The sequence below is a fragment of the Eurytemora carolleeae genome, unplaced genomic scaffold, assembly GCF_000591075.1.
Source record: "Eurytemora carolleeae unplaced genomic scaffold, Eaff_2.0 scaffold385, whole genome shotgun sequence".
Taxonomy (NCBI): Eukaryota; Metazoa; Arthropoda; class Copepoda; order Calanoida; family Temoridae; genus Eurytemora; species Eurytemora carolleeae.
In genome coordinates this window covers 17,011-31,652 of record NW_019396304.1, presented here as the reverse complement: position 1 = coordinate 31,652, position 14,642 = coordinate 17,011, and the positions used below count along the sequence as shown (strand labels likewise).

General features: G+C 36.9%; 2 protein-coding genes across 2 annotated transcripts; one reads left to right on the top strand and one right to left on the bottom strand.

Annotated features, from left to right (window-relative positions):
• Positions 1–285: 285 nt before the first annotated feature.
• LOC111700577 (glycine-rich cell wall structural protein-like) lies at positions 286–1,666 on the bottom strand. Its single transcript, XM_023471542.1, has 2 exons — positions 1,414–1,666; positions 286–557 (listed from the first exon to the last, which is right to left on the bottom strand). Exons 1-2 carry the CDS (start codon positions 1,664–1,666, stop codon positions 286–288), a joined length of 525 nt encoding a protein of 174 aa, XP_023327310.1.
• An 8,759-nt stretch (positions 1,667–10,425) lies between these two features.
• On the top strand, positions 10,426–12,881 carry LOC111700544 (protein atonal homolog 8). Its single transcript, XM_023471501.1, has 2 exons — positions 10,426–10,565; positions 11,685–12,881. The coding sequence occupies exon 2, from the start codon at positions 11,686–11,688 to the stop codon at positions 12,766–12,768; it is 1,083 nt and encodes a 360-aa protein (XP_023327269.1). The 5' UTR covers positions 10,426–10,565; position 11,685; the 3' UTR covers positions 12,769–12,881.
• The last annotated feature ends 1,761 nt before the right edge of the window (positions 12,882–14,642 follow it).

Sequence of the window (14,642 nt, the reverse complement as noted above, 5' to 3'; positions counted from 1 at the left end):
AGTAAGGGAGGACAGAGAGGAGAACGATGATGTATTGATTTAAATCTCGACTAGAGAGAGTTAGATCAATATCATGAGATCAATCGAAGTACAGGTGTCTAATCTAGCACCATGTGTTTAATATTCTTCCTTTCTCAGCGTTTCCACTTTCAATTATATAATTATATTAATTATATTAATTAGATTTATTATCAGAATTTACAAAGTTTCTCTGTCTTGATAAAACCTCAAGATAATTAGAGTGAATCTGATACTTTTAAACCAGTCTGTTTTTCATAACTATTTTCAATCCCCTACTCTATCCCCTGCTCCATCTCCTACTCCATCTCCTACTCCATCTCCTACTCTATCCCCTACTCTATCCCCTATTCCATCTCCTACTCCATCTCCCACTCCATCTCCTACTCCATCTCCTACTCCATCTCCTACTCCATCTCCTACTCTATCCCCTACTCTATCCCCTATTCCATCTCCTACTCCATCTCCTACTTCATCTCCTACTCCATCTCCTACTCCCTCTCCTACTCTATCCCCTATTCCATCTCCTACTTCATCTCCTATTCTATGTCATACTCTTTCGCCTTCTACATCTCCTACTTCATCTCCATACTCCATCTCCTACTCCAGTCCCTACTCCATATCCTACTCTATCGCCTACTCCATCTTGTACTCCATCTCCATCTCCTACTCCATCTCCATCTCCTACTCCATCTCCATCTCCTACTTCATTCCCTACTTCAACCTGTACTCCATTTCCTACTCCATCCCCTAATCCCTCTCCTAGTCCATCCCCTTTTCCATACTCTACTCTATCGCCTATTCCATCCTGTACTTCATCTCATAAGCCATCTCCTACTCCATCCCCTACTCGATCTGTAGTAAATGCGTTACTCATGAAACTGCTTACAGACCCGTATCAATCCAGGTACAACTCTTAACTAACAATGCCAAACACGGGCACGATCTCTTTAGCCATCAATGTCAACACGGACACAAGCACGCAAACTATCAATGCCAAACACGGAAACTCTTCAGCTATCAATGTCAAAACGAACACAAGCTTTTAAACTATCAACGTCAAAAACGGACATGATATCATAAACTCGTTCGCTAAACGAGGAACAATTACTCTCTCACTGTAATCAAAGTGTAGTCTAATATTCCAACTAAATGTATTTGGGGTTCTATGTACAAGTTTTACGTCGAAATATATACAACATAGTTAAGCTAATCATGTTACATGGTTATTTACAGGGCAGTTGAGATAAATCAACGTATGGTTTTACATAGTTATTTACAAATAATGGACAACGTAACTCAGGTTTACAGATTATTGTTACACGATTTTCATTACACATCTCCTATTTCATTCCCTACTCCATCCTGTAGTCCATCTCCTACTCCATCCCTTACTTCCTCTCCTATTCCATCCCCCTACTCCATCCCCTACTCTATTTCCTACTCTATCGCCTACTCCATTTTCTACTCTATCGCCCACTCCATCCTGTACTCCATCTCCTACTCCATCTTCTACTCCATCTCCATCTCCATCTCCTACTCCCTCCCCTACTCCCTCCCCTACTCCATCTCCTTCTCTATCTCCTATTCCATCTCCTACTCTATCTTCTTCTCCATCTCCTACTCCCTCCCCTACTCTCATACTCATACTCCATCCCCCACTTCATTTCATACTTTATTCCCCTACTCCATCTTCAACTCCAACTCTTACTTAACATCAATCTCCATCCCTGTTATATTTCCCATACTCTAGTAAAAATATTTCGTATTTAGAGTCAAGTTTAGGTAGCTCAAGGTAGCTCTATTCAAACTGCTTAGGCTTAGGTGGGACCCGGAGAAAAAATGAATTGAGTTAAAAACGACCTGTCAGCTGAGATAAGTAAGGTTTACCCAGATAATCCGAACCTTCATCTATACCTAGACCCTGAGCTAGCCTAGTCTCTTCCAACCGTTATTTTCAACAAATATTTAGAATATATAAATGTGCGGATAAAGATCAAAGTGATTTTTCTTCCTCCCAAAACCGGAATTTTCCAAAATAATGATTATTCTTTCTTTTCGTTTTTAGAAAATTTCAAATTTATGAACCTCCGTCATTCAACTTTGAAATGTTTTGAAAATATCCTTTCATTTATAGTTCAGACTTTATATATATATTATTATGTTTAGGGGATATTTTGATATTCATGAATACAAGAATCTGGGTCTATGTCCTCCTTCATCTATATATATATACATATATAAAGTAGTAATCTCTGTTTGTATTTTTGTATCCGATCATAACTCTGTGCCCACCTTTGCCAATTTGCCTCAAGTTTTGATTGGAGAGCTCGGTAGAACCACGGGAATGTTCTTAGCTTGGTTTTAAGAAATCTATTTATAGGGAAAGTTTAGTTTCCTTGTAAAGTTGAATTCTAAAGCTAGTTTAGAAATATAGTAACGAAGTATCATAAAATAAACAGGTTTAAAACATGGAAAATATTAATCACTAAACATTTAGGGTGACACTAAAAACAGACCATTTAGGATTTTGGAGCCCTGGAGTTCTAAAGTTAGGTCCGTGGTGAAACTTTTCATTTTAGAGAGGTATTTTTTATTATTTATTTTTTATTCAAAGCCTTTCCTGAATTTGTCCCAAGAAAGACACTTTACAAAAATAAAAGGTAGATAATAGGACCCAATTTTGAGACTTTTAAATCCGCGAAAAGGTTTCAAAACCATGATCACTCTTTTCTCGGGACACCCTGGAGATTACCCAAACCATAGGATAAACATTTTCTATCAATTAATCTCAAACTTAGAGATTAATTATGAAGATTATTTAAACCTTGAGTTGGTAACGTAAACAGCTATACAATGAGAACCAGAAAACTCTGGAATAGAACGGAGACTTTTAGACTCAAGTTATGACTTTCTATAGTCCATTGAACATGAGACACAGCAATTGTTTAGTGCAAACAGACCTATTTAACTAAATAATTGATTTGATAAGTTTTTAGTAAAACTTTTGGCTTTGTAACAACATGAATTATAAACCTGGAGTTTGATTTCAAACCTTAAAAAAGGGTTTAAATATTAATACTTCCCATCTACAATGAGAGTCATACAACTGTGAAGAAGGAAGACGAGTGTAAGGCTCACGTGATTATTGAATAGTCCAATATGAACATGATACAAAACAGGAATACATTCCATTTCACTGATTAAGATCATTTTTGAAGCTACTAGTAAACTTCTTGGGTTAGGACAAGATCAAATACACGAAAGATTACTGAAATGTCGTCTTGGTAACTTTGATTCATAAAAACCTCATTCTTAAAGGGACTGCAAGCGTAATTTCAAGTGACCCTCCATGCAAAGATGGCAATGACCGATTTACAACGGTACCATTGAAAGCTTTATCCATAGATAAAGATAGATTGCGCATAAGACGACATTTTTCATCTTGAAAGATATAAATGTACAGAGATGTTTTAAAGATATTCCTATTTTATAGATTAACTAGGTCGGTTGTGAACATTGGCTGTTCTTATGTCATTGAGTACTTGTGGTGTACATGAGTTCTGTAGAGAGAAATTTAGGTTAGTTTAGTCCTTCTCATGTCCTTCTTCAGTTTTCGTCAATATGATATATTGCTCAGTGAAATATTGTTGTTCAAATAGTTCCATTCCCGGAGTTATTTTACACTCTATTATGAAATCCATTAAAACACCAAACTACCCCACTTATCATTGAAGTACACTTTGACCCCTAGAAATATGAGTTCGCGGACTGTACAATTCTTGGTGTTTTTGCGTACATAAGCTATCTATGTTTATTTATTTATCTATGGCTTTATCTCACCAAGTTTTAATTAGATATAAATGTTTTTATTTATTTAAACTTTTTATTTTCATTTAGAGTTTCTATGCGAAAGTGAGTTGCACATATCTAGCTTAAAAGAAGCAATAGAGAAAACTCACAGAAATAAACACTTTTTGATTCAGAAAAAAACTGTATCTTCTACATTTCTGATCATATCAAGGTTGTAAGGGAACCGTTTAAATCGGACATTGCCATCTTTGCATGGAGGGTCACTTGAAATTACGCTTACAGACCCTAAATACCGGTCAAGGGATATCAGTCTACTCGACTTTACCCATAACGTCATTCTTCTTTTTTTCTCTGTTCCCTGTATAATCTTCCATACAGGAGATATGTCCTCACATTTCTTCTCCTTTATACCCTAGTGTCCAACCATAATTCTCCGTATCCACCAAGATATCTCATAAAACTAAATCCTGAATGGTCCTGGACCCAAACCTACAATATCAGCTAAAATATATTCTCTCCGATTAAAGAATAAGATTACCCTTATTCAGAGTTTTGTTGGAGCGTTATCTTTCAGTAGTTCCAACCTTACCACCCAAACATGGCATTATTGAAGGTTTTGCAACAAGATTTTAACTTTTTAACAAAACGTGACCAATATGGTCTAGTGGTCTGGGGGTTGGAGATAGACGCAAAGAACTAGTGTATCTTAGAATTATCTTCATTGTTTTCAGTTTAGAACAAATACATGATACAAAGGGTTTGATCTGATCTGATGAAACTCCTGATGGTTATAAAATCAGAAGAAGGACGGGATGGTTGTAGGCAGGGGTGGGGGGATGGGGGTGATTGTTCAGTATTGCTTTAAGTACCAGTAAATCTGAGTATAGAGTTAGAGAAGTAAGTAAATACTGATGAAGAAAGAAAATGATAGATTGCTCCCAGGATATCTAGGAGGTGTGGGAAGGTTAGGTTGGATGCCTGTGAGAGAGATTACGGTCGGGAGAGAAATAAACTGATCGGATCCAAAGTTTCTCTGAACCTCACCAGATGGCGTGAAGTTCACGGATAGATTGTCAGATGGTTCAGCTGGTTCATCTCATCCGGAGAATTTCAGTCAGATGGCGGTTTCTAATGTTCATAAACGATACTTATTTTATTTCTCCAGATGTGATTCAATCGTAAATTATGGTCCAGTTGAAGCTCGCGTACACTGTACACTTTACAGCTATATGAAGGACTAGGATAGGGGTTGGGATAGAAAATCCAGAAAAACGGAAGGAAAGGAGGAATTGGATAAGATGGAGAAATAACTTATCCAGGGGGAAATCCCCAACAGGGAAAACTGGAAAAAAGGTAAAACAGAAAATACAGGATAAGAAGGAGAAATATCATAGCCATGTGAAAAGGGGAAAGAGGGAAAACTGAAGAAAAAGAAAAACAGGATAAGATGGAGAAACAAAAACACGGGAAAAAGAAAAATAGGATAGTATAGAGGAAGAAATCCCCGAACGAGGATTATGAAATCCGAAAATCAGTAGAATCGGATCTTGGAACTAGAGAAGACCTACTCAACTTCCTCTCCTTTTATACACTCGTTATTTATCATGTAAATTATATCTAGAAGCAACAAATGTACTTCTAAAATAGTGAAGAAACTATATACAGAAACTAGACGATCTACAGAACTACATGAACTGCATGAACTACATGAACTACATGAACTACATGAACTACATGAACTACATGAACTACATGAACTACAAGAACTGTAGAATCTGGAACTATAGGAACAACAGGAACAATGGGAACTATAGGAACTACAGGAACTACAGGAACTACTGGATCTACAGAACTACATGAACTGCATGAACTATAGGATCTATAGGAACTATAGGAACTATAGGAACTACAGGACTACAGGAACTACAGGAACTACATGAACTATAGGAACTACAGAACTACAGGAACTTCAGGAACTTCAGGAACTACAGTACTACAAGAACTTCTGGATCTACAGAACTACAGGAACTACATGAACTACATGAACTACAAGAACTGTAGAATCTGGAACTATAGGAACAACAGGAACTATAGGAACTATAGGAACTACAAGAACTACAGGAACTACATGACCTACAGGAACTACAGGAACAACATGAACTACAGGAACTACATGAACTACAGGAACTATAGGAACTACATGAACTACATGAACTACAGGAAATACAGGAACTATAGGAACTATAGGGAATACAGGAACTACAGGAACTACAGGAACTACAGGAACTACAGGAACTACAGAACTACAGGAACTACAGGAACTATAGGAACTACAGGAACTACAGGAACTACATGAACTACAGGAACCACATTAACTATAGGAACTACCGGATCTACAGAACTACATGAACTACAGGAACTACAGGAACTACAGGAACTACAGGAACTACATGACCTACAGGAACTACAGGAACTACAGGAACTACATGAACTACAGGAACTATAGGAACTACATGAACTACATGAACTACAGGAACTACAGGAACTACATGAACTACATGAACTACAGGAACTCAAGGAACTACAGAAACTACAGAAACTACAGAAACTACAGGAACTACATGAACTACAGGAACTACAGGAAGTAAAGGAACTATAGTAACTATAGGGACTACAGGAACTACAGGAACTACAGAACTACAGGAACTACAGGAAGTACAGGAACTACATGAACTACAGGAACTACAGGAACTACAGGAACTACAGGACCTACAGGAACTACAGGAACTACAGGAACTATAGGAACTACAGGAACTACAGGAACTACAGAACTACAGGAACTACAGGAACTACATGAACTACATGAACTACAGGAACTCAAGGAACTACAGAAACTACAGAAACTACAGAAACTACAGGAACTACATGAACTACAGGAACTACAGGAAGTAAAGGAACTACACGAACTACAGGAACTAAAGAAATAAAAGGGTCTACAGAACTACACGAACTACAGGATCTACAGAAAGTAGAGGATCTACAGAACTACAGGAACTACAGAAAGTGAAGGGCCTACAGAACTACCCGAACTACAGGATCTAAAGGTTGAAATGAGAGGAAAAGTAATCTACGAAAATGAGGTTAATTAAAGTGTAGAATAAACGATTGCTATGTACATATAAGTATCCAGGAACAGAAGAACAGGTATTTATCTAGTGTGGGGACAGGTGATCTAAATACACCGGAGAGTGAATGTAGGAATGCTGAACTCTCTATCTCTCTATCTCCTACATTCCAACCCTTGACAGGTGTAGGAGGGATCGGAGAGAGATGGGGAGAGCGAAGAAAGAGCTAGAATCAGATAATTAGCATAATAATAAACCTGGATGTTATCCCACCTTGAATCAGACTATAAATCTTCTTCAGAGTATTATCGCTAACTTTATGCCATAAGTTTATAAAAATTTGCATACAGTTTGTGCACCTCAAAATATTTGCAAATTTAGAACTTTATAAATGAAAAATTCACCAAATTCATCGGCAGTAGATTAAGAAGAGTTGTGGTTAAGATGAAAATGATTATGTAACAATCCTGTAAAGATATTCTACTAATTACCCTTTGTGTTTCGTATATCCGTGTATCCTTGTAAACTAGAATTAGAAACCTGCATCCTTATCTGTCTCTCAAATCAGATATATCTGGTTTTTATTTCGTAATTATATCTTTCATCATTGTCTACTATACCCCTGGTATACACGGAGTCTATGCACTTGAACCAAACCTAGCATGAATCCTATAACCCTGATAAAAATCTAAGATAGTTAGAGAAGGATGGACGTGCCAACTAAAATCAATAAAAAAGTCCAAGGTTGGAAGGATAGGTCGGCCATCTTCATTCTTTCCCGCATTTATCATAAATCCCTAAACACGAGATCCATGAAAACCAGTTTTGAAATAATCTTTAAAGCCTGCAGGTCAAAATCTGATGTTAACTAATGATGATGAAAACGTAAAAACAACTTTTAATAATCTTCGCAATCACAACCGCTTGCAAATTCAATATTAAAAATGGAAAAACATTTTAAAAACTGAAATTATTTGTAATCTTAATATTCTAACGTTATCCCCTCACATAGATTTATTATTTATGTAAATATTAATTTAAAACACAATTGAAATTCCAAAGTGAAAAAGAAATTTATATATCATAGATTCATATTTGAGTTTATTATTTACTTTTGTGATTAAACTTGAGAGAAAATATAGTGCGAAAATTTATTCTTGCATCGATATCTCAAACGTGCCAGAATAGAATTTCGCGGTTCGAAAAAAAGCTTTTAAGAATTGCATAAAATTGTACAATATAAATACCGCAGACGTATCTAAAGTTTAAAAGTGCATCCCTCCCTTCCAAAAACGAACCGTATGTTAAAGATGTGTAGAACCTGATTAGATTGGATTTAGATTAGACAAAAAGGTTGAATGAGGTATGCGGCTCTGGTATAATCTATTAAGACCATATGGTAGAGGAATTAGAGAATTTATGTTCAATGATATTTAGTTCTAAACCAGGAGAAGGAGGAGAATCAACAGACTCAAGGTAGGGTACGGAGAAGCATAAACCTTGGAACATTTAGTTCTAAACCAGGAGAAGGAGGAGAATCAACAGACTCAAGGTAGGGTACGGAGAAGCATAAACCTTGGAACAATGTACTTTAAATCTTAATATGATTCAGATAAGAGAGAGAATTATAACTGGACTAGGAAAAGTAATGAACCTTATATAGGATATTAGGATTAAATCCTTAAAGAAAGAGAATTGAAACCAACTATCAAAACAAAGAATTGAAACCTATAAAGGATTAAAAGGAGGGTTAAAAACCTTTAAACATGGTTTAATCCTCACTGGAGAACATTGTCCGCCAATCCAAAAATTTGATCTCTAAAAGGAGAGGCTTGAAACCTAACTAAGAAGAGGGTTCTATCTATAAAAGGAGAGGCTTGAAACCTAACTATGAAGAGGATTCGATCTATAAAAGGAGAATATTGAAACCTAACTAAGAAGAAGATTCGATCTATAAAAGGAGAGAATTGAAACCTAACTAAGCAGAGGATTCTATCTATAAAAGGAGAATATTGAAACCTAACTATAAAGAGGATTTGATCTTTAAAAGGAGAGGCTTGAAACCTAACTATGAAGAGGATTCGATCTATAAAAGAAGAGTATTGAAACCTTATTAACAAAATAATTCCAACGGTAAACAAGAGAGGATTGAACCCTAGAATATGATTGATCCAAGCAGGAGCATTTAATTAAACCTTTATAGATAGAAGATTGGATCGAACTTACAGATTTTAACTAGGATCCAATGAAAAAAACCATGAAGATTTAGATATTACTAAACCTGACCCTTTAAATATAATAGTCTGTATAAACAAAAAGAAATGAATGGTTGGATGGAAGGGGGTTGGGAAATGAATAGCCTGTAAAAAGGAAATGGTTTGCCCTCCATCTATTTAATATAACTCCAGGGTTCCAGTAACCCTACTCACCGAGTTTATGAAGTCTAATTGCTTAGTTCTAGAACTCCACATGTTGATCCCCTCCCNCCCTCTCTCTATACAACAACCATCTCCCCTCTCTCCATACAATAACCAACTCCCCTCTCTCCATACAACAACCATCTCCCCTCTCTCCATACAACTACCATCTCCCCTCTCTCAATACAACAACCATCTCCCTTCTCTCCATACGACTACCATCTCCCATCTCTCCATACAACAACCATCTCCCCTCTAACTATACAACAACTGTCTCCCCTCTCTCCATACAACAACAATCTCCCTTCTCTCCATACTACAACCATCTCCCATCTCTCCATACAACAACCATCTCCCCTCTAACTATACAACAATCATCTCCCCTCTCTCCATACAACAACCATCTCCCCTCTCTCCATACAATAACCATCTCCCCTCTAATCATACAACAACCATCTCCCCTATCTCCATACAACAACCATCTCCCCTCTAACCATACAACAACCATCTTCCCATTCTCCGTACAATAACCATATATCTAAATCCATACACTAACCATCTACCCAAGTTCATGTATAAACAATCTCAATGAATCTCCATACACGAACTATCTCCCCAAAAACAGCAACCATCTTTTTTCGCTACACCAACCATCTCCTTTGAATACAACCAACCATCTTCTTACAATACACCAACCATCTTCTTTCAATACACCAACCATCTCCTTACAATACACTAACCATCTTCTTTCAATACACCCACCATCTCCTTTCAATACACAAACTATATCCTTCTCCTCCTTCTTCGCCTTCTTTTCCTGCTGCTCCTTCTTTTCCTGCTGCTCCTTCTTTTCCTGCTGCTCCTTCTTCTCCTTCCAATTCTCCTCAACTAGGCTATTCTCAATTTCTCCTCTTCCTCCTACTCCTTTAATTTCTTATCTTTCACCTTAATCTTCTCCTCCTCCTGGTCTTATTGATCTATGTACATTGTACTGTGCCTGTGTTCCCCTGAATACCCGGAGTGGAAACCACCTGTGATGTTCAAAGCAACACTCGCATTCCTGAGTCGGCCTGGGTCGGACACTCAGATCTCTCAGTGTGTATCTAGACACGGAGAGAGTAGGAGAACAAATCCATCACAACCCTTACTTCCAGTTATCCAGTTCACCAGCTTTTTCTTAAATTAAGAACAGGTAAAACCAGGCACTTTTAGATATACTCATTAGTTAATATCATTCAAGGTTTGACTTAACAAGTGAGAGAAAGAGAGAGAGAGAGAGAAGGGATTAAAGTTTTGAATTGACACTAAGTATAATATTGAGATGTGAAGTTTAACACATGTGAACTGATCTCAATGAGTTTATCGCATGTGGGCCTCTCCCCCCCACCCACATCTAGTCTTCAATTACTGCTCTTTAACATCTGCTAGTCTGTAATAGAAAATTATTTTCATTTTTGTGGATGTTTATCGTTCACAACTCTTAAATAAAAATATATTTGTTATCTTCATCCTTTCATTCAAATATATTCTAATGTTACTTGATTGTTTAACCATTTCAGACCCAGATTATTTGATCTAACATAATTTAAAGTTTGAAATATCTATGGTCGACGACATTGGGATGCAAATGTAAAGGGATTTAAAAAATCTGAGCTTGTGGCAAAAATTCCTTAAACTTCAGGAGATAAAAAATGTTTTAGAAATTGTTTGAGATTTTATCTTTCTATAAACCTGACCAGTTTTAATGTTTGATCCTAGAATGAGAAACATGATATAAAATCTAGTTCATAGTTCCTGGTTTCTATGTGAATCAGGGCGGTGTTAGTTTATTTCAATTCTGCACGCTACTGAGCACGTATACTAGAGAGAATCGCCCTTTTAAACCTTTTGAGCAAACTCCCATGGATTAAACTTTTTTATATCAACACTCCTAAAATTCTATATGTAGTTCTCCCCAGGCCTCGTTCTTATTTAACTTATAAAGAACAAATAAGATTTCTCCATGACTCAGGATCCTTATCTGATACTGAACTTGGCAGGGATATAAATTTTCATAAACATTAACTCCCATCTTTTTAAAATCATTGATTTCGAACTTTTCGGTAAAATAAGTGATTTTTTTTGGCAAAATTTTTGAATTTTAGTGTGAATTAATTTCATAAATGGGTAAAAAATTTAAATTCCATTTTTAACATTTTTCCCCAAAAAAGTTCAAAAATTATTTCCCCTGGATAATTTTCTTGGATGAAAATATAAACCCCTGGGAACTGAGTGTGAGTATTGTCTAGATTACTAATTATCTATATTGTAGGATGGCTGTATACGAGCTAGATGATGAATTATCACCGACAGATACATCTGAAGACAGTATAGATGTCAGAGTTAAACAGATCCGTAGTTCCTCGACCACCAACAGGAAAAATAAGAGAAAATCCAATGAACCGCGACGGTTTAACGTCCAAGAAAGCTCGGAGTTTAAACGGCGGCGGCTCAACAGCACCGGCTCGGAGGAGAGATCACAGAATTTGTCCGGCTCAAGGTCTCCCTCTCCCTCACCGAGCTCCCCAAGCCTGGATACAAAGAAAAGTCCTGAACCCATCTCCCCCCAGTATCTTGCTCCTAAAAAGAGATTTAAACTCGACGCATTAAGAGAAATTCAAAGATTAAAGGACGAAGAATCTGCGGAGAAATCAGATCTTGGATCCGTGAATTCTCTAAACCCGTTCAGACCTTGGAGTCAAACCGCGGAGTCATCTCCTCCACCCACACCTGTCCTGATACCGGAGATGCCTTGCATTCCTTTCCTACTTCAGGGCCTACACGGAGATGTTCCACTAGCATTCCTTCCTGGTCTTCTCCAACCCTCTATCCTTATTCCTTCTCTTCCAGTCCAGGACGAACCTCTCTCCCTCGTGAAAGAGAAGAAACCCGAAATTTTGCCTAAAAGTGATAAAGTGAAGAAAGCCCCCCGAACAGATAAAAATATCGAGTCCTCACCACCCAAGAAGAAATCCATCAAGACTGAACCTGTCACAATAAAAATAGAGCCTTGTCTCAAAGAGGAAATTTCCTCGCCTGACGATAAATCTAAGCAAAGAAACTACAAGAATCTAACAAGAGAAAGACGGATCGAAGCGAATGCTCGAGAGCGTCAAAGGGTCCACACGATAACTGCAGCATTTGATACACTGCAAGCTGCTATCCCATCAGAGGATGAAAATATCAAACTATCCAAACTATCTGTGATAAAGATTGCTACAGCCTATATCATGGCTCTCTCTAGAATGGCTGGATATGATTATACAGAGGATAGATCTGCTCCGTCCCTTGAATCCGTTCTTGAACATTGCAGAGAAACCATCCATACAGAATCTAGGATCAAGAAGAGAGTGTAAAAACAAATTTTTCTACTATTTATCTATTTACATTAATCGTATTTTTGGGATTATTTATTGTTTTGTTACATGAACACAAAACTGGCTGTGAAATATATTTTATCCGAACTTAACTAAATGAATTTTCAAATTTAAAGAAAATTAAGATAAACCAGAGACATGAGGGACAACGACATTGTTGATTATTATTACATTAGAAGCTATTTAAACGCAAGGTATGAGTTCTGTATTTCCCCGACTATGTGTTAGTACTGTATCTCCATGATCATCTCTGATTACTGTATCTCCATGATCATCTCTGATTACTGTATCTCCATGATCATCTCTGATGACTGTATCTCCATGATCATCTCTGATGACTGTATCTCCATGATCATCTCTGATGACTGTATCTCCATGATCATCTCTGATNACACCAGTCTGGACACCAATCCAGTTACTGGCTGTGGACAAGTGTGCTTAACTTCAGTGATCTAACGAGAACTGGTGTCACACACTCTCCACGCCACCCCACATGACTATCTATAAGTGATGTATCTTCATGACTATCTTTTGGTACTATATCTTCATGACTATCTATTGGTACTATATCTCCATGACTTTCTATTGGTACTATATCTCCATGACCATGTATGAGTTCTGTATTTCCATGACTATCTGCAAGTACTGTATCTTCATGACTATCTATGAGTACTGTATCTCTATGACTATCTGCTACTATTGAATCTCTATGACTATTTGTAAGTACTGCATCTCCATGGCTAGCTGCAAGTACTGTCGATTATTCAAAAATTAATTGAAATGCATGGTTCAGACCATGAGTGTAATTGATATCAGATAACTAGTCAGATACGCAGACAAACCTCTAGATAGATAGATAGATAACTATGCCACTATAGGCCTGTAATATTGCTATCTCAATAGCGCTCACTAGGGGAGCGAACATACCTAGCTCTGCATGAGACCAGGATATTATAAAACCGTCTTGGAGTCATACAAACCCATACCTGCTCACACAGGTTCTGCTCAGGGTTCATTCTTAGTACTAATAGTTTGGAGATCAGGTTTTAGATGAGATTTCTTGGAAAGATTGAGAGGAAAAACTATGAGTTTTAAGTCTGGACATTCTTTTTTACTGCTTAATATTTATTCGTGTCCGAAGGTGTAGGAGGACACATGAGAACGTATCAGGAAAAACATATTTTGATATTTTGCCAATAGATATATTCTGGTCCAATGGTTGGGTTAAGCGATGATCAGTGACAAAATTTTAAACATTATGATTAAAGTCACACTAGCACTTTCATTGCCAATTTTTTCCTATTATTTTGTAGATTTTAACATCAAATCAGTTGATTTGTATCAAATTCTGAATTCTTAATGTTTAATTTTATCTTTAATCTATCAAAGTTAGGTTGAGGTTAAATGTTAAACTTCTCAGCCAACAATATCAGATTGATTTGACGCATTCATTTTTCAAAATATGATTTTACAGCTTACATTTAGGTTTACTATTAAACCTGGGATTCTTCTATTAATTTGTGTAAATTAATGGGAAAATCACACGCCTGAGTCTAATTACGAGAAGTTTATAAAAACCTTGTATAATGGATTCTCACAGTTTGCACATGGTGAATATTTCCATGATAAATTTTACCCTCCTCTTACTCTCTTCCTCTCTTTCTAGCCTAATCACTGGTAAATATGCTAATTCTCTAGGTCTGGTTTAACCTGGTAGGTTAGTGCTCAACTATATACCCTGAGCTATGGATTCCATCTGGCTCCGTATTGTCCGAATCTGTGTATAAGTATTGTCCCCGGAGGCGGAGTTAGATTGTAAACTACTGGTTCACACCTTTAACAAAACAATAGTC